The sequence below is a fragment of the Pinus tabuliformis genome, chromosome 5_1 (genome assembly GCF_031772625.1).
Source record: "Pinus tabuliformis cultivar Carrire ecotype Pingquan chromosome 5_1, CPIR1, whole genome shotgun sequence".
NCBI classification, from domain to species: Eukaryota; Viridiplantae; Streptophyta; class Pinopsida; order Pinales; family Pinaceae; genus Pinus; species Pinus tabuliformis.
Genome location: NC_142305.1, coordinates 394,467,345 through 394,487,986, shown reverse-complemented (window position 1 = coordinate 394,487,986; position 20,642 = coordinate 394,467,345). Strand labels below are relative to the sequence as shown.

Sequence of the window (20,642 nt, the reverse complement as noted above, 5' to 3'; positions counted from 1 at the left end):
ATACTTCAAGGTTGAAAAGGACAAGCCTCTAATTCTGGTCCTTTATGTGGATGATCTCTTCTGATAGGTGATGACCCTCTTATTCATCAATGCAAGATGGAGTTGGCTTCTGAGTTCGAGATGAAGGACCTAGGACTAATGCATCCTAAGACTAGAGGTCTGGCAAAAGCCAGGTGAGATTTTCCTTTCTCAAGGAAAATACATTGTGAAGCTGCTTGAGGGATGTGGGATGGTGGATTGCAAGTCTGTATCTACTCCGATGGAACTCAACTTCAAGAAGCTATCTGGAAGTGTTGCTGGGCCCGGATTATCGTCAACTTGTGGGGACCCCAATGTTCTTGGTGAACTCCCATCTTGACATATGCTTCATTGTGAATACATTGAGTCAATTTATGTATGGTCGAGCCTCATCACATTCATTGGATTGTTGCTAAGAATCTCTTGAGATATCTCCGAGGCACAATCCACTATGGATTGAGATACACTGCTAGGAACTTGAGGCTACATGGATATTTAGATGTTGATTGGGTTAGCAGTGTGGTGGATTGTAAGAGCACGTCTGGGTGCTGCTTCTCTTTGGGGTCTGCTTCAATATCTTGGATGAGCAGGAAGCAGAAATCGGTTGCTTTAAGCATTGTCGAGGCCGAATACATTGCTACGAGTATGGCTTGTTGTGAAGTTGTTTGGTTGAGGAAGCTCTTCAGTGAGCTATTTGAGCACATGCTAGATACCACTTTGATCTTTTGCGACAACCAAAGTGGGATTCGCCTATCAGAGAATCTCATGTTCCACGACCTCTCTAAGCACATTGATATCAGGTACCACTTTATCCGGGATATGGTACAACGGGGAGCAATAAGGCTCCAACACATCAAGACGAATGAGTAGGTCGCAGACATTCTCACAAAGCCTTTGGAGAAGGTCAAATTCTTAACCTTCCGAGAGAGACTTGGAGTCATGGAACGACCCTCCTATGAGGGTCCTGTATGAGTTGGACCCTGAGCTCTGGAAGCTCCTGGGGGCTTGGGGTACTTCTTGGAGTTATCAGCGACCATAGGGTGAGTGGTTCACCTTCCCCTAGTGGTGCGCTAGATACAGGGTAAGCGGTTCACCTTCCCTTGTGATTCCCCATGCTGGTTGACATGTTTATGGGGTGAGTGGTTCACCTTCCCCTGCGATTGACATATGCACAGGATGAGTGGTTCACCTTTTCTTGGCGTATGAGCAGGATGAGTGGTTCACCTTCTCCTGTCGATGCCCCAACACACATCCTACCCATGGAGTCTGGGACTCATGGGAAGCACCTCTCATCTAGCCAATGAGTTGGGAAAAGTGGTTAGGGACCATAGCACTATCGATGGACGCATCGTGTATTGTCGTACTCCCTATGACTAGGATGCATGGTGTTCAACAACTTGATCTGGAATCCAAGACTGACTTTTGGCAGTGAAGAGTGGTAAGGTCTTGTGACTCACTCTCTATCATTTCTTCTTCATTATTACTTCATGGTTCAGCAAAGCGGAGCAGTGATAACAGAGATGGCACATGATGACAGGATGACATGATGACAGATGGATTGGCAGGTGGAATTCTCCCTAGTTGAGAGGGAGTGATAAAATTGGCAACTAGGGCCAAATTCCACCTTAGGACAGCTCATATGATGGAGATGATTATTACATTGGATTCCTCTTTTCGAGGGGTCCAATTTTAATACAAAGAATATCTCATTCTAATAAGCAAAAGTGGATTTTGAATTTATTCTCTCCCATGCACAAATTGTCAAGGTTGACCTTGTTGTCGCGCAAAATGACACGACAACGCTCAGACCGGGGGCTGTCACTCTGATCCCTGGTCTCTCCGTTTAAGCCTGTCTCCCACGGCTAAGGGGGGTAGTCCCTGAGGAAAGATGGAGGCCAACTGCCAAGCAGTTGGGTTGGGAGACGAGATACACGATTGAGGCAAGCACAAAAATGATTTGATGAAACGAAGCAGACCAGTGCCTTACAAGATCTAAATGATTATTAGCTGAATGATCTAAGAATATGAGCCACGGACAACAATCATTTATTATCAGACAAATAGAACGATGCTTTAAATATCCAGTAAAAACCACCAAGTTCCTCGAATAATGATATCCGGCAAACTGAGAGAAATAAATTGCTTTGAATAACAGAGACACCAGATACTTATTTCAATTCAGATCTCAGCTTAAAAGATATGCAATGATAAACGACTGAATGAGGTAAAAGAAATTCTCCACAAAAAAAAAAATTATTTTTTCAAATTTTTATTTATTTATTTTTTTATTTTTTTCTTTTTTTTTTATTAAAAATCTAAAAATTAAAATTCTAAAAAAAAAAAAAAACTAAGTTAATTTTAAAACTAGACTACATAAAAATTTAAAACTAAGACTGAAGCCTAAAATTTCCTTTTTATTATTATTTTTTTTTTATTTATCTAAAATCCAAAACCCCAAAAAAAAAATCTAAAACATTAACTAAAAGAAAACTACAACAATATAAATTACGAAAATCTAAAACTATGTGAAAATTTAAATAAAATAAACTCTAAAAAATTCTAAACTAAACTAAAGAAATTAAATTAAAATTTAAAAAAAAAGATGAAATCAAATTTAATTCTAAAACCTAAACAATGAAACGCATGTTTTATATTTTTTCTTTTATGTTGAAAACTAAAAAAAAATAAAAATAAAACACAACTTTGAACTAACAAAATTGACCTACGTCTAAATGTGAAAATGCAGATACGTAAGAGCTCAAGACAAAACGCTGAACGGTGATAGTGACCCCAGCCCAACGCAAGCCAAAAAAATTGACGCGGACAATATGAACCCTTGAACAGGACCAGCTAAACGCGGCGGAGACACAGCAGACAAATCGATTTGAAGTGCGGATTGGAAAAAAATTAGTGATACGCAGATGGCTACCTGAGCGACTACGCCCAGCAAGCAAGACGTGGATATGGAACCGGCAGCCCTGACCCGTGCACGCAGAGATGAAACGCGTTCACTGCTGAACTATAATCCTAACAACCTCAAAACGTTTTGCACCCAAACACGCCATCATAACACTGATATTAAGACAATCCGAGATGAATCGAATGCCAAGCTAAATGAAAATCGTAGCCCTGGCTCGGGAAGGGAACTGAAAATCGAAATTTCGAATATGCATAAGATTTAAATGTGCAAAAGAAAATCGTTTGAGTCTCCTCTGAGCGTGGTTTGCCTGGATTTATGAAATAACTCAATACGTTTCACCAGAAATCAAATCACAAAATACTCCAATCGAAAACCTGAGTTATGTATGCATTCACGCTTCCATTGTGCTTCGAAAATTTCTCTGTTCTTTTCTTTTTTTTTTTCTTTTTTTTTTTAGAGATGTGCTTGCAGGTTAATGAAGGCAGCAGTTTTTTTTGGAAATACCTGGGATGATTTAGCCAGAAAGAAAGCACCCTCATTCACGTTTACTCCTCACGTTGATGCAGCGGTGGATGTAAGCCAGTTCATCAGTTTACAAATTTGTCGAATGCCAAAATCAGAAAAAGGCTGTAACCCTGATGACAGGTATCCTGCAGAAAAAGAAATTGGGCAGATACACAGAATTTTGCAATAAACCCTTTAAAATTTATCCAAAGTCACAAAAATTTATAGCTCTGGACAGCTAGTTTTAACAATAATTGCAGTAACCTTTTTAATTTATCAGAAATATGAACTTTACTGTGAAAATAAGAAAATCTCTCATGCAAAACAGGAAGTAAACTTTAAAAGATTAACCCGGGGCACAATCAGCTGGGCTCTGCACAGAACAGCCTGTGGGAGTCGGCTGGTTCAGCCCAGAACTTCCCCAAACGCCCACAAATACCCTTCACCTAAAGGTTTCCTGCACACCTCAAGCAAACATCAGCAAAGAGGGCAAGAAATGCTGCTAGATTTCAAGAAATAATGGAGATACCTGCCATTATTTCAGAAACCCTACAGCATTCAAACCCTAGCACGTGAGCAAGATATCTGTACTCACAATGCTCTGAGAAACCAGCGATTTTAACTGCTGAAAACTGAAATATGCAGAAAAGCAAACATCTCACAGCAACTCCAGAGAGTAACACCAGCCAGTTTGAACCCCAAAGTCTTCTTTTATTAATCAGAAATCAGATTACAAGAGAGCTTTCAATACAGACTCACAGATCAGATAAACCTGTAACATGACCCCCTAAGACCCTATAAGAAGGAAATGATCCCAACGGCTAGTTTTGGGTGATCCATGTAGAACTGATCTCGACCGTTGATGAGGATCAAGACATCTCTTGATCTCATCCATCGATTTTATTTAAAAAATGATATTTTGCATGTGTTCACAAAAATATTATTATTTTATTATTTAGGGTTTTTGCTTTGTTTTATGAATTTTTTATTATTTTTTATTTTATATATATATATATATATATATATATATATATATATTTTTTTTTTTTTTTTTTTATATTTTATTTATTTTCTAAATGGATCATTTGAACCAAACCGTTGGAAACATCCCCTAGGACCTAGGACCTAGGACTCACGAGGGGATTTAAACATTTCTCAACCCTCAAGACACATTACATCATGACTTTTACAATTTACATCTTAAGGGGACGAACCCACTTTAACATAGACCCTCATAGACCACCCAGATCTGCGACACAACTATAATCTAGCAGATTAACATGCTAGGATTCTCCTAAAGTCCTAATAACGAAATGCATCCCGGCTTTGGGGTCGGGTTTGAAGGAAAACTCTGCCGATCCATGGATCGGTGAGACTAAAAACCTCCCGGGACGCAGATCGTCATTAGAAAGTTAGGTCCACCTAGGCAACTTTACATACATGACTCTGATCTGCTTAGATTATTTACAATTCAAACATGCAGACTGGGTTTACAACAGGAAAGATCAAGCTGTCGATGACTGTAGGCTGGCACGGACATGTCGCTCAGGAGCTACCCTTCTCTGCCAACAGAAAGGAGGTGTACTGCATGGGTAGTTGACCAGTAGTGGTCAACAGACCTCAATCAAATGTAGGCTCAAGAAGCCCAATGGATGTGTCTCCTCACCCTCAACAAATTGTATAAATACGAGATACCTCTCTCCTCATTTGGACATCACAAAACACATCATTCATCTCTCTCTCCTCTCTTGATTGGTTCGTACAGCTTGGGCAACCTTTCTTTCTTCTTCACACATGTAGTAGGAGGCCGAAAATTTCAGGACAAGCACAGGCCGAAATTTGAGAGAATCGGACTTCGGTTTTCAGGGCAGAATTGCAATTTTTCTAGGCCGAGTTGTTGGGCACAGAAATCGAGATGTTTTGAACAAATTGACCAACATTGACTTATGCATTGACTTTAGATTTGATCGCAGAAAATTACAGCAGTGTTTCTCTCTCCTTTGACTAGGTTTGACCGAACTGTGATGGGCTGACTTTGACTCTCCTTGAAGGCCGAATTGGACTGTTGTTGACTGAGCTACTTGGAGGACATTTTGGTGCTGATTTGACCAACGCTGACTGCTTAGGGATGCAGTTGACTATTGTTGACTACTGATTTTGACAGGGTTGTTTTGACTATGTATTGGGCAAGCAAATTTGATCTATGTACTCTCTCTCTCTGCTGAACTATTGAATAATAATAAGAAGATTTGGTCAAAGGGTTTTCCCCACATTGGGGTTTTCCCCCCATTGGGGTTTTCCCCACATTGGGGTTTTTCGTAACCTTTTACTAAAATTCCTTGTACCCAAATAGTCCACATCACAATTTAGAATCAAATCATAGTTAATCAACCTTACAGCTAAGAAGACACTTTGCTTTACCAATAGGTTGACCTGTTTGTCAACTAGCATTTTCAGCTGTAAGCAATTGTTTCCATATGCATCAGTGCAATACTACATGCAACTGCGAAGCAAATCATCAAGCTCTAACATAAACAGGAAGATTGATCATCAATAGATGATTCTTATATCATATAGTTATCCTTCATATTATTAGGCAGTGTCTCAAGAATAGACTTCGCTTGTCCAAAGAAGTAATTATTGAACTAATTGCAACTTTACATGCATTCAAATTTCATAGTAAAGCAGGAATTTAGGAAATGATTATGAAAAAAAATTCTTCATTGTGATTGACTGCTCATAAAAGCAAAATTGTTCTATCAAAAAAGATTTCCCATAAATGTGATCCAAGAACCTATGTATGTTGGAAAATAACTGGGGCAATTTCTTGCATTCAATATTGACTTTAACTTATCATGAATCCACAGAAATATGCCTTAAAGAAAAGGCAAGGTAACTTGATGTCAGAAAAACTGTAGAATTGGAAATAATTGCCCTATTTCAAGGTATATACCAAAATTATATTGCCAGCAAAATTTAGATTCAAAAAGAAACTGTGGCTTTTAAGAAACAAGAACAAAAAGATTGCAACTTGATGGTGGTGGAAATACCTGGAAAGTGTCGAGGAAGAGTAGTGTGGAGAACTGCAGAAACCATTGACTGATACCTTGAAGGAAGATTTGTGTCGTGACCCTTCATTTCTTCATTTCTTAAAGATGACTGCAAGGTATGCTTTAACATAGCCAGGCAATTCTCCTGCAAATATTTTGCCTTATGCAACTCTTCCAGAGACTTAGATATAGTTTCTTCAACCCAGTTATCAATTAGCTGCATTAAGCTAAGATGTCCATGGTTTAGTGTACACTTAAGAAAAGCAAAAACTGAACAAATAAAAGAAAACATAGATGAGAACAAATATAAGGCAACACATGACTGTACCTTTCTATCTTCAAAGCTCTCCAGTGAAACATCAAACTTCAGATACCCATCAAAATGCCTCCAAAATGTGGACACATGTTGCTTACATCTTTCCTGCCATAAGTAAAAGAGAAGGTTGTGTACGTCAAACTGAGTGTTTCAATAATATCTTAGCATGAGGTCTGAAAGTAACTTTGATTAGAAACCTCCCTCCTAAAGGGTTTGAAATTGAGTAAATTGCTATTTCTTTTCGCATTTCTCTCTTTTTATTTGAATTCAACTTTGTTGCTCCTACTCTTTCCATCCCTTATCTCTCTAGATTGAGAATAGTTGACTCGCACAAAAGAAGAAATAGAAACACCTAAAAAGCAAATAGTCAATACTCACATTAATACCGAGCATGTAGGTGTCCGATAGATATTTAAATCAGAGAAACAATCGGCTATCAATGGTTCTCCTCAGAGGATAATGTTTCAGTTTTGAACAGAACCTTTTTTCAAGCACCATATAGCCCACCCTTCAAAGCTGTAGAAAGAAAGTTCACACTATACCCAGGAGATATTTTGCTTCACGATAGGTTTTCGACTAATGTATCCTCACTGGCCTATATCTTGTAGATATTTCAAGTTGCTATAAGGTTTACCCTCACTTGATATTTCGCTGTCTTTCCAAACTTCCCTGAATGCTCTCTATCTATAACCCATTCAGACACAATACACTATTCCTAATTTACATTGGGTTTCATAAAAGACCATGTTAATCCTTAGACACTTGAGGTGGACCACCACAACTGATTTTGTTCATTGAATGAAATCCATCTAAAACAGCATTAGATGAATTTCCTGTCACATTGATACTCTTTTTGGAAAAAATGCTTCATTAATCCATTTATACACAATATTTATTAAAAAAAAACATATTAAAAAAAAAAAAAAGCAATAAACACAATTTGGGCAAAGTGGCTAGAGCGAACAAACATATCATGTAGCAGTGCCGAAACCTGACCCACATCAGGAGGGTCTTGTACTCAAGAGGAGGCCCCCATTCTTTGGCTGCTGACTCAGGATCCTCCACTATAGACTCCCATCCATCATTGCCCTACCTGGGTTCTTCTGGACACTCTAGCTCTGAAATGGCCAAAGGAACAAGAAGAAATTTATCAAATTGGGGAGGCTCCAAACCTCTCACTGGCAACCAGCTCCGTCTCTGTTCCTGACGCTCTCTTATAGCCCAGTGCACTGATGCTTGAATTATGAATAAACTATGACATAATAAATAGTCAAATATTCCTTGACAAGTAAGCATAGGACCACTTATATGGTTATATGCTTCACGATTACCAAATTTACTAGGATCACAGGTATTCTACTATCAGCAACATCAACCCACTTAAGGATAGTTGCATAATCCTCCATTGCACAAGATGTGAAATTTATAAGAACGTCACAATGAGTAGTAATGCACCCTTGGAAGAATAAGCATGGGCCATTTACGTGACAAGCTCAAAAGAATTCCATGAACTGATCAATTACAGAAAATTTTAATCAATGTCAATGATTTGTACTGTATTTACTATTGTCGAGGACCAACTTTGACTAGCTTCAATTTCCAGCTAATTTCTTGTAGCTTTCTTCATTCCATTCAAATATCAGAAGTAATCAGTTAGTTTACAAGTTCCAGAGTCTTATTCTGTGCTCCTTGAGTTTGGTTATAATTTTTTTAATATAACTCGAACTCCATGGGATGACTTCGCTGATTCAGGAACATAAGCCCTTATGGTTTGGAACAGGCATTCCAAATCATAAACGAGGTGAAAATAAAACTACTATGTCCATAGCGGAGACACCTGATATATTGTATTGTCACATAAAGTTCATGCCTATGGGATGTCAGTTCAATGGTGAGGATGATGGGTTGATATACTCCCACCAGGGTTCTAATCTAGAGGAGGTCCACCCACTCCCCACCTAGCCCCTAGGCCAGGTACATGTCTTGGGGAACTTTGGTGGAACACTAACTCTGTTGTCATGGCATCTTAGCCAAAAGTAAATTTGACCTTTCCAAGTACCCTATGTGAGTTTGTGGGCAGCCATGATCCCTAAACTATCGTGGATATTTCACTGGACAGTTTGTTTCAACAGATTCTGTGAAAATAATCCAAAATCTTCTAAAGTATCACTTGCCAAAAATAAAATGTTAAAATTGGCAACTAGGGCCAAACTTCATGTGGGTCACCTTATTTATGGATGCTGATATTTTTCCTAGATTCCTCTCGTCGAGAGGTGTAGGATTGATCTAAAGATCATCCGATTCCGACAAGTATTCATGAAGATATGAATTTATTTTGATTATGAACAAATTGTCAAGGTCGGCCAGCAACTTACGTAGGCTCAAAAGCCCAACAGTCATGTCTATTCAACCCCAACGTTTTGCATATAAATACAAGAAGCATTCTCCTCATTTGCACACTTCACTTCTCATCACATATCTCTCTCTCTCCTACGCAGAAAAGAGTCTCTTCTCTCTCCTGCGCAGTAAGGCTCTCTCTCTCACACGTGTGGAAAAGAAGGATGCAGATTTCTAGGGCTGAAGCTGCAGAAAGGAACTTTGACCAGCGTGGACTCCTCTTTGACTACGAGTTTGGTGTGGCTGATTCTCCTTGGAAGGCCGCAATTTTTGGCATCAGAATCAAGGTGATCTGACCTCCAGTTTGACAGATATTGACTACCCTAGTTTAGGGCTGATCTAGGGTTTGCTGCTGCTGAAATAAATCAGATCTTTGTACTATTTCTCTCTGCTGAATTATTGAAGATAAAAGAAGATTTGATCAAAGGGTTTCCCCATATTGGGGTTTGTCCCTGGCTAGCCGCCACATCTTGTGTCTCTTGTCTTGGCTTGTTTTCTGTTGATAGTTTAAATGTTCTATCTGCAATTTACTTTATGTACATGTGATTGCTAATTTGTGGTTAATAATAAGAAAAACAAGTAAATTGCTCTAAGCATAGAACATATCATAATTTAACATGGTATCGGAGCTGAGGTGAAGACAAAGCCCAAGCAAGAGCAATCACCGAAGAGAAGGTTGACAAGGCTATCTAAAAGAAACTATGGGGTCCTCAACACACTTCCCTGCTGAAGACAAACTCCGTGAGAAGTCTGACTACCACAGATGGAAGATGTCTCTAGATCTAACATTAGGAAAACAAGAAGTGTTAGACCATGTGAGAGGCGGAGTTGTTGAGCCTCCATCAAATGCATCCGCTGCTGCCAGCAACAAATGGACCAAGGGAGAAGTCAAAGCAAAGAAGATCATCCGGGACTCTATCAACAAGCGCTTGGTGGCCTATGTTTCTAAGCTGAACACCTCCAAGGAAATCTACGATAGACTGGTGAGTTTATTTAAAGTTAATGATGCAAATCAAGTCCTATTTCTTAGAAATAAGCTGAAGGAAATTAAGAAGGGCAAAGATGAAAATATGCAAGCATATTTCTTAAGGATCACCGAGATCAAGAACGATCTCCTATCTATTGGGGAAGTAATTCCTGACAGAGAAATGGCACTCACAACTCTTGGAGGACTACCATCTGAATAGTATATATTCAGGACTACTCTTCTCAACAATAATGTAATTCTTGGATTTGAGGAATTAATGGCAAGATGCATTCAAGAAGAAGCAAGGATGGAAGAACAAGAAATGCCCACACTTAAATGTCATCCCGCTGCTTCTTCTTATCATGCTAAAAGAAGAAACAATTCCGAGGCTAAATCCAAAGGAAAAGCTGGACCAAAGGGTGGAAGAAAATGACGATGTTACCATTGCAATAAACCAGGTCATTATGCAAGGGAGTGTCTTGATAAAAGGAACTCACACCAGGATGATGATCAAAATCCCTCTCAAGGCAATCAAAGAAATGGCAGGACAAATGGTCGAGGTAAAAGAAGTGTTGGAAATCAAGGAAGAGGACAACTATTCAAGAAGGCAAGAAATTCTAGGTATGAATCTAACATTGTTGACAATAAGCAAGATGAATATTATCTACCAGTTGCTCTATCTACCACTGCTCCCCCGGACTCGCTGGGAAATTGGCTTATTGATAGTGGTGCCTCAAGGCACTTCACTGGTTACAAAGAAGCTCTCTATAATCTGGTAGAGAAAGAAACCAACCTGGAAATTGTTCTTGGAGACAATTCAAAATATCCTGCGAAAGGCATAGGGAATGTCACTCTTCAATTGAATCAGGGTAATACCATCCACTTACAAGATGTATTATATGTACCTGATCTCAAAAAGAACCTGGTGTCCATTTCGGCAATGGAAGACAAAGGCTACAAGGTGGCTTTCAGCGATGGCAAGGTACGTGTATGGAAAAAGAACTATAAAGATGCTTTTACTCTTGGGTTTCGAATTGATTCATTATATCAAGTCGGAGGAAGTCCGTTGGGTGTCATGTCTTGTGACACATCTCTTCAGTCTGAACTATGGCATCGAAGGTTTGCTCACCTTCATTATAAAGCTCTACCTAATGTAAGAAAAATGGTGACCGGGATGCCCGAGTTCAGATTAGAGCAAGAAGGTGTATGTCCAAGATGTGCCGAAGGAAAGCTCAAAAGGGGACCATTCCCCTCAAGCCAAAGCAAGACCTCTGATACATTGTAGTTGGTTCACTCAGACATATCCGGTATGATGCCTATAAACTCTTTGGGAGGATATTTATATTACCTCACCTTTACAAATGATTATTCTCGCAAGACTTGGATATATTTCTTGAAAAAGAAGGATGAAGTGTTCCCCTGGTTTCGACACTTCAAAGCCTTGATTGAGAATCAAACCGAAAAGTAATAATGGGACTGAATATGAATCCAATGAGTTTCATGGCTTTTGCAAAGAGGCTAGCATTAAGAGGGAGACTACTACACCATATACTCCTGAGCAGAATGGTGTGGCAAAAAGGAAGAACCGTACGATTGTGGAAGTTGTTCGTGCTATGCTCCATGATCAAAGACTTTCGAAGTTTCTATGGGCCGAAGCTGCAAACACCATTGTATATGTACAAAACCAATGCCCTCGTCAAGCATTGGGTTCCAAAACTCCTCAAGAAATGTTCACCGGTAATAAACCTAACATATCTCATTTTAGAATCTTTAGAAGCCCTGTATATTTTCATGTGCCGAAAGAGAAAAGGAATAAATTGGGTGCATCTGGAAAGAAAGGAATCTTTGTGGGTTATAGTGAAAATACTAAGGGATATAGAATTTATGTAGTTGGTCAAAGGGAAGTCGAGATTAGTCATGATGTCACCTTTGATGAAGATATGGCCCTTAGCAAGGTGGACAATCTTCCTGCTTTGAAGAGTTCTCAAGAAGCTGACACCAGGGAACCAAAAGAAAAAGAAGATGAGACAATGCCCGATGTGGAAGAACCCTTGGATCCTATTGATCCTCCACCGCCTGAGCCTTCCTCTTCAAGGAAGAGGCCTTCATGGCTTAGGGGGACACTTGATGATGCTGAAGGACACACAGCTCCCCGAGGAACCTTCCGTGAAAGTAAGAAGCCAAATAAGTATCAGGGATACCTGACCATCATGAGCACGATCATCCAAAATGAGCCTTCATCACTCACAGATGCTGTCAAGCATCAAGTATGGAAGGATGTTATGACCAAAGAATACGAGTCTATTATGAAGAACGATGTCTGGGATGTGGTCCCCAGACCCCAGGACAAGACAATTGTCACTTCAAAATGGCTTTACAAGATAAAGCATGCAGCTGATGGAAGTATGGAAAAGTATAAGGCTCATTTTGTCGCTCGTGGCTTCTCCCAGAAGGAAGGTATAGACTATGACGAGATATTTGCACCTGTTGCCTGATATACCACCATCCACTCGATCATAGCCCTTGCTGCTTCGCAAGGATGGAACCTACATCAGATGGATGTCAAGACTGCATTCTTACATGGTTCGATCAAAGAGGAGGTCTATGTGGAGCAACCCGAAGGATTTGAAATTTATGATCGAGAATCTCATGTGTGCATGTTGAAAAAGGCCCTCTATGGGCTAAAGCAAGCACCCCGAGCATGGTATGAGAGAATCGATAGCTATTTGATGAAGCTGGGATTCACTAGAAGTGAAGCCGACCCTAACCTTTACTTTAAGGTTATAGATGACAAGCCTCTCATACTGGTGCTTTATGTTGACGACCTCTTTCTAACAAGTGCAGACCCTCTCATTCACAAATGTAAGAGGGAGTTGGCTTCTGAATTCGAGATGAAAGATCTAAGACTCATGCACTATTTCCTGGGACTCGAAGTCTGGCAGAAACTAGGGGAGATTTTCCTATCCCAAGGAAAGTATGTGGTGAAGATACTGGAAAGATTCGGCATGGTGGACTACAAGCCTGTAACTACCTCGATGGAGCTTAACTTTTAAAAGTTAAGTGGTAGTGCTACCGGACCTGTTTTTCGAAATGCTATCGAGTATCGACAGCTCGTCGGAGCATTAATGTTCTTGGTGAACTCTCGTCCAGATATATGCTTTGCAGTCAACACTTTGAGTCAACACATGGTTGAGCCTCGCCACTCACATTGGATTGGTGCCAAGAATCTGTTGAGATATCTTCATGGCACAATCACTCATGGATTAAGATACACTACCAGAAATGTGAGACTACTTGGGTATACTGATGCTGATTGGGCAGGCAATGTGGAGGACCGAAAGAGCACCTTTGGGTGTTGTTTCTCTTTGGGATCTGCCTCAATATCCTGGATGAGCAAGAAGCAGAAGTCGGTGGCTTTGAGCACCGCCGAGGCAGAATACATTGCTACTAGCATGGCCTCCTGTAAGGCACTCTAGTTGTGAAAGCTCTTTAGTGAGCTGTTTGGATTTACATAGGATACCACCGTGATTCTATGTGACAACCAGAGCGGGATCCGTTTATCAAAAAATCCCGTATTTCATGATCGCTCCAAGCATATCGATATCACGTACCACTATATTCGAGATATGGTGCAACGAGGAGCAATAAGGCTCCAACATATCGGTACAGATGAACAAGTCGTCGACATTCTAACAAAGCCCCTAGGAAAGGTCAAATTCCTGACTTTCCGAGAACGACTTGGTGTCGTTCAGAGACCCTCTGATGAGGGTCAAGTATGATGTACTGAGCTCTAGGAGCTCCAGGGGGGCGCGGGGTACTTCTTGGAGCAACATATGACCACAGGGTGACTCACCATCCCCTGTTGGTGCACTTTGTACAGGGTAAAAGGTTCAACCTTCCCCTGTGACACCCCGTGGTGACTATGGAACAGGATGATTACTTCTCCTGTGGACCAAGATGATTCGTTCTCCATGGTGACTATGGAACAGGATGATTAGTTCTCCTGTGGGCCAGGATGATTCGTTCTCCATGGCGATTGTGGAACAGGATGATTCATTCTCCTGTAGGCCAGGATGATTAGTTCTCAGTGGCATCCACTAGACAAGATGATTAGTTCTCCTGTCGAGGCATTCTACCCATACAATCTGGGACTCATGGGAAGTACCTCTCATCTGATCAATAAGCAGGGAAATGAGGATAGGGACCATAGTAGTTCTATCGACGGACGCATCATTGTATCTACTATACTCCCTATGCTAGGATGACCTTCATTGATCTGGGATCAATGATATTGGTCTGGGACCAATGAGATTGGTACACACTCTGAGACTGACTTCGAGTTAGTGGAGGATGGTATGATACATCCTCGATCATTTCTTCTTCTTCATAATTCGAGCAAAGCATAGCAAAGCAAGTAGGATCAAGCCATATAGGACAGTGCATTTGATGGATGGACAACAGTGATGGTCCGACAGATTGCAGATGAAGTTCTCCCTAGTTGAGAGGGAGTGTTAAAATTGGCAACTAGGGCCAAACTTCATGTGGGTCACCTTATTTATGGATGCTGAAATTTTTCCTAGATTCCTCTCGTCGAGAAGTGTAGGATTGATCTAAATATCATCCGATTCCGACGAGTATTTATGAAGATATGAATTTATTTTGATTATTGACAAATTGCCAAGGTCGGCCAGCAACTTATGTAGGCTCAAAAACCCAACAGTCATGTCTATTCAACCCCAACGTTTTGCATATAAATACAAGGAGCGTTCTCCTCATTTGCACACTTCACTTCTCATCACATATCTCTCTCTCTCCTGCACAGAAAAGAGTCTCTTCTCTCTCCTGCGCAGTAAGGCTCTCTCTCTCACATGTGTGGAAAGGGTGGACGCAGATTTCTAGGGCTGAAGCTATAGAAAGGAACTTTGACCAGCGTTGACCAGCGTGGACTCCTCTTTGACTGCGAGTTTGGTGTGGCTAATTCTCCTTGGAAGGCCGCAATTTTTGGCACCGGAATCAAGGTGATCTGACCTCCAATTTGACAGATATTGACTGCCCTAGTTTAGGGCTGATCTAGGGTTTGCTGCTGCTGAAATAAATCAGATCTTTGTACTATTTCTCTCTGCTGAATTATTGAAGATAAAAAAAGATTTGATCAAAGGGTTTCCCCATATTGGGGTTTGTCCCTGGCTAGCCGCCACATCTTGTGTCTCTTGTCTTGGCTTGTTTTTCGTTGATCGTTTAAATGTTCTATCTGCACTTTACTTTATGTACATGTGATTGCTAATCTATGGTTAATAATAAGAAAAACAAATAAACTGCTCTAAGCATAAAACATAACATAAATTTAACATAAAAGGAAAGAAATAAAAAATATGCACCTAAAGTTTTATCAGTTGGCAATAGAGTGTACTGTTAAGGCACTCTCCCAACATCATTGGTTTAAACCTTGCCTAGCCCATGTGCCATGCTAGGGTATACAGTGCACCTAGAGGTTATAATGATAGAGGTCGAAATCGACCCCGTGTCACACGGGTACAAAGCCATCCTAGCTGCCAATTGCTCTAACCAACACACACAAGTTGACATTAGCATGCCCTCTCCAGTACTTCTGCGTGTTAAGAGATCTATGGCATTGTATTAAGCAGATCTAGGGCATTCAGTTTGGAGTGGAGTTGTTTTCTCTCCCTAAATATTCACAATATATAATTTGAATTTGAGTTGGTGAAACTCCTAGCTTATTACACAGCACCCATGTTCTCACCCTGGCTTGGAAGGTCCTCACCAGCAGCTTATGATTTTCTTTTATCATAGAAGTTCACTCGCTCACAATTTTGTTCATTGTGATCTCGGTGACCTGAGACACTCCCTTCATCACCACCCCGTATGAGTGGATGAAAATTAAAATCCTGTTGTTTTCTATCCCCGTAAGAGGTGTTGTTTTCTCTTCGTAGACATTCGCAATATATAATTTCAATTTGAGTTGGTGAAACTCCTAGCTTATTACGCAGCACCCATGTTCTCACCGTAGCTTGGAAGGTCCTGACCAACAGCTTCCGATTTTTGTTTATCATAGAGGTTCACTCACTCACATTTTTGTTCTTTGTGATCTCGGTGATTTGAGACACTCCATCACTACCCCGTAAGAGTGTATGAAAATTAAAAGCATGTGGTTTGTTTCTGAGTTTCTGGAAGTAAAAGCAGCTCATACCCCTAAAGGACCAACATATTGCCACTGGTCCATTGTTGTCCTCATAAAGCTTTCATAAATTCCTTGAAACTAATGAAAAACAATGCAATTTAACATTAACTAAAGGAATGACTAATCAAACTTACCTCGAGAGCTTGGAGAAAGTAATCAACTACAAGAGACCCTAATCCATACTCCAACAGCCCATTAACAGATCCAACAAAATCACCTTCAAAAGGACTAATGTCTTCAAACTCAACAATATTATCTGTGGCCTCGCAGAAAGTCTGCCATTTCTGGACCACCTCGCCAATGCGACTGATATCCATCGATTCCAAAGGCCCAGATATGTCCATGTCCACTGCCATACTTATAACCAATCCCAAGCCCTGATCAATTCCAGTCTGTATTCAGAAATTCAATGCTTCAGGCCAATGAATTCTAATTGGATATCAATGTCATTTCTCGTTATATAGTTCAAATGATATCACAAATATGTTCTTCGTATCTTTGTTCGAAAGACAGCCACAGTCAAACTCAATCGAGCTTGGACATTGTCGCAAGCTATTCCAATAAACCCTGCGCGCTGTTTACCTCGGACTGCTCGCATCACATAACCCTGGATTACAGTGAAAATCTACTATACTTCCCACTCATTTTCAAACCAACCGTCGAACCGGACTTCTCAGAGTAGAGAGAAGTAGAAGTAAATCCATGAGTAATACCTTGTTGGATAAATAAGTTCTGACTCGAATAAACCAGAATCAACACTCCATTATTCCCCGGGACCAGTTGTTTCACGTCTGCGGTGCCCCACCATGTCGACTTCAAATTGCGCCCTTTTCATTGGCGATAGGGGCATCTAGCCTTGCTTACCAATAACTAAGTTTGAAGGCACGTTGATCGATGTTATTGGGTAGTGATTTTTTTAACCAGTGGGAACTAAGACTGGGCACAGTAATTAGTGGTTATCCGCAAATGGAGGTTTATTTTGCTAAAGGAAAACCAAATTACCCCGCAAGTGTTCGGTAAGAGGTAGGCCTTTTTTTTTGGCGTTAACTTATTAAAAAAAAAAAAAAAAAAAAGGGGCTAACCAAAAACAATTTTAAGACATATTTCAGTAATTTGAAATAATATTACAAATATATTGATTAAATTATTTAAAATTTAAAACAATAATAATATATTAAGTAAAGTTTTTCGGTAGAAATCATATGAGATAAATTTTTGGCCAATTTGTTTCGAACGAACAAGTTTGACACATGGTTTGCCTCTTCATCTAGTCCTGATGATGAACCACACTTGTTGGTTTCAAATGTGTCGGCCAAAAATTTCTCTTATATAATTTTTACCAAAAAATTTTCCTTTATTCATTATGGATCACAAAGCCTGAAAATAATAATACATTTAACTATTTAAATTTTAAAACAATAATAATACATTTAACTATTTAAAGCATTCTTCTGAGAGTAGTGATTTTTAAGTTTGGTGGCAAGCTTAAAATGAGTTGGGATTTACTTAATGTTACATCTAACTCTGGACTCTCATTTTCAAAAAGATTTGGGGATGAAGTATTTTACTTAATGTTACATTTCAACTCTAGCCAACTCTTATTCTCAAAAAGATTTGGGGATTACCTATTTATTAGTCCATTTGTTGAAAGATTTAAAAAAAATTGGTTTATTGAAAGATTTAAAATATATATATACATATATATAATGGTTAATGATATAAATAGTTATAATTAAAAAATTATTGGATTGATTAAAAGATGGAAAAAAAAAAAAAAAAAGAAGAAGAAGTGGTAATTATTAAAATGAGATTATGTAGAGATTTTTTTTAAGTTAATTATAAATAAAATAATTTATTTATGACATAAATTAATTAAAATTTTAGTGAAAATAGTTGAATTTTGGTTATCGAACAAAAGTGTCCCCAAATGGGGTGAGAGGACCATTGGCATCACTATTCACAAATGCATTGTGGAGCATGTGGAAGGTATAGTGGAGGAATTATTGATGGACATGCATGAGTCATCATGGCTCAAACCCCTCACCTTAGGCACAATTATGATAGCTAGACTTGAGCATAAATATGCTCCTTATGCAGTGATGAAGTTGCAATTTTGAGTTTAGTTGCATGATGTTTGATAAGAGGAAATAAAACTTGGACTTTTGGATTCGACTATCAATATATAGGGAGCAAGGTAACCCATGTTACCCGTTATATGGTGTTCTAAGAATGTCCCATTGGTGGCTTACAGAGACCATATTTGGCTCGTGATCTTGTTTGGTGGGAGTTATAGTTAGTTGGCAACTTCAATTCTATTATTATGTATAGTGGGTTTGAGCTTTGCTTTGGTAAGAGCTACAATTTGGCTTAAATGGAAACATATACGAGTAGGGAGCATGGATGATGACGGAAGATGATGTGAACGCGGGGAAGGAGGTTGGTAAGGGGGCTTAGAGGGGTCACATGTGACATTGCAAAGACTCAATGCAGCCTATTGTGGGGTTGTCTCGGACTAAGCAGAAGGAGCCCACAACCAAGCCTCTTGCAGCAACCTATCATAACAAGTTTTCTAAGAAGGTCAAGTAGGAGGTGGAAGGTTCTACCTCTAGTCATAAAACGGATGAAGAAATCACTCCTTGTGATTGAGGTGGATATTGGTGGCCACCCGCCTATTCCACCTAGACCCCCCAATCAGTTTCATATGTTTCCTTATTCATTTCAGCATTTACTATTTTTAGCAGTTTTTTGGGTCCTGAACTTCCGGAGCAGTTTTGACCCCCTAAACGGCATTTTTTTGGGGTCCGCAGCAGGTTAATAGCCATAGGTAGGGGCTTGCGGCGAAAGCTATATTACTCGGAGAGACCTTTCCAACAAGGTATCGTACGCGCCAAATGGAGATAATATTGCCAAGTTACGACCCTTGGAAGTTGGTTGTCCAACTAACCCCAACGAGGCCACAAACTCTTGGTGTTACATCTCCTGGGGTTAGGGTTTTAGTTGTTTAGGGTTTTCTCATGTTTTCCAATAATAAATAGACCCTTGAGCCTCATTGTAACATAGTTCAGAGGCATGCAGCGCCACATCTCTTCTCAGAGATAAGCTACCATTGCCTGAGTTGTCTTATTTCCATTTTGTTTGTAAGCATAGTTCAGAATTTTTTTATTAATGAAACGAAGTGTTTTTCCACTGCATCTTTGTGTTTATGATTATATTTGTAAGTTGTTGTGTTCTTGTTTAAGATCGGATCAGTGGTATCAAAGAGGTCTGCTCTTTCTATGTTTTTCTTTGCATGTCCCCAACAAGGTCAGGGTATAAGGTGTTAGGGCTTGATCTGGTTGAACCATTGCAAGATCAGCATCGCAAAACTCGATGACCTCCCATGATGGAAGAAAATAAAGATGAGGGGGCAGGAGATCCTTTCAAAATGTTGCTCGAGGAAGCCCTCAAGTGACAGAGGGACACGATGATGGATAACTTTGCCTATATCCTTCGACAGCTACCCATAGGCGATGCATCTTCATCCATCATCCACTTTGGAGGCGCTAGTGCTTTTAAGGTACAAGTTAACTTCGCTATTCCCATATTCGAAGGCCTGAAAGATGCAGATGTCGTAGATAAATGGTTAAATCTGTTGGAAGGATATTTTTCAGTTCATGACTTTTCCAATTGGGAAAATATTACTTTTTCACTTCTCAAAGCTGCCCCACATGTCAAGGACTGGTGGGAAACCTTTGGTGAACAAAAGGACGAGAGTGAACCCTCATTTTTTCAGTTGCACCCACTTGGAATTCTTTCTAAGACGCCATCAAGGAACAATATTACCCTGTCGGGAGCTATGAAGACAAATACATAAAGTGGACCATGCTATGGCAGGGAAGGGACCAAGATGTGCCAGAGTTCACAAATATTTTTCATACCCTTCGCACGATGTTGGGTATCAAGGACATTGAGCGGAATTTGGTGCTCAAGTACGCAGTTGTCTACACAAGTTCATCCAGGACGAGGTGGAGTTCCTGGACATTTCCTCGCTCGGCACCGCGTATCGATACGTTGTCAAGATTGAGCATAAGTTTAAATAAAAGAAGCGGAACTTTGGATTTACAAATCCAAAGCAAGTAAAAGGCACCCCCAAACCACAGAACAAAGGACCAAGCCAAGGCGGGGCTACCCAGGACAGCCCGCCGAAGCCATAAGCAAAGAACAACACCACGAGGACAAAGAAAGACATGGGAAATGGTGTGAGTTCCATAAGAGCTCCACTCACAATGCAA

General features: G+C 40.0%; 1 protein-coding gene across 1 annotated transcript in view; it reads right to left on the bottom strand.

Moving 5' to 3' along the window:
• Positions 1 to 17,227, bottom strand: part of LOC149165112 (anaphase-promoting complex subunit 2-like) — a 93,250-nt gene extending 76,023 nt beyond the window's left edge. Inside the window, exons 1-3 of the mRNA XM_089432245.1 lie at positions 16,506 to 17,227; positions 6,821 to 6,913; positions 6,493 to 6,709 (exon numbers count right to left, since the gene is read on the bottom strand). Coding sequence (XP_089288371.1) covers positions 6,493 to 6,709; positions 6,821 to 6,913; positions 16,506 to 16,727 — 532 coding nt within the window. The 5' untranslated portion in view covers positions 16,728 to 17,227. The remainder of the gene's footprint in view (positions 1 to 6,492; positions 6,710 to 6,820; positions 6,914 to 16,505) is intronic.
• Positions 17,228 to 20,642: the final 3,415 nt, after the last annotated feature.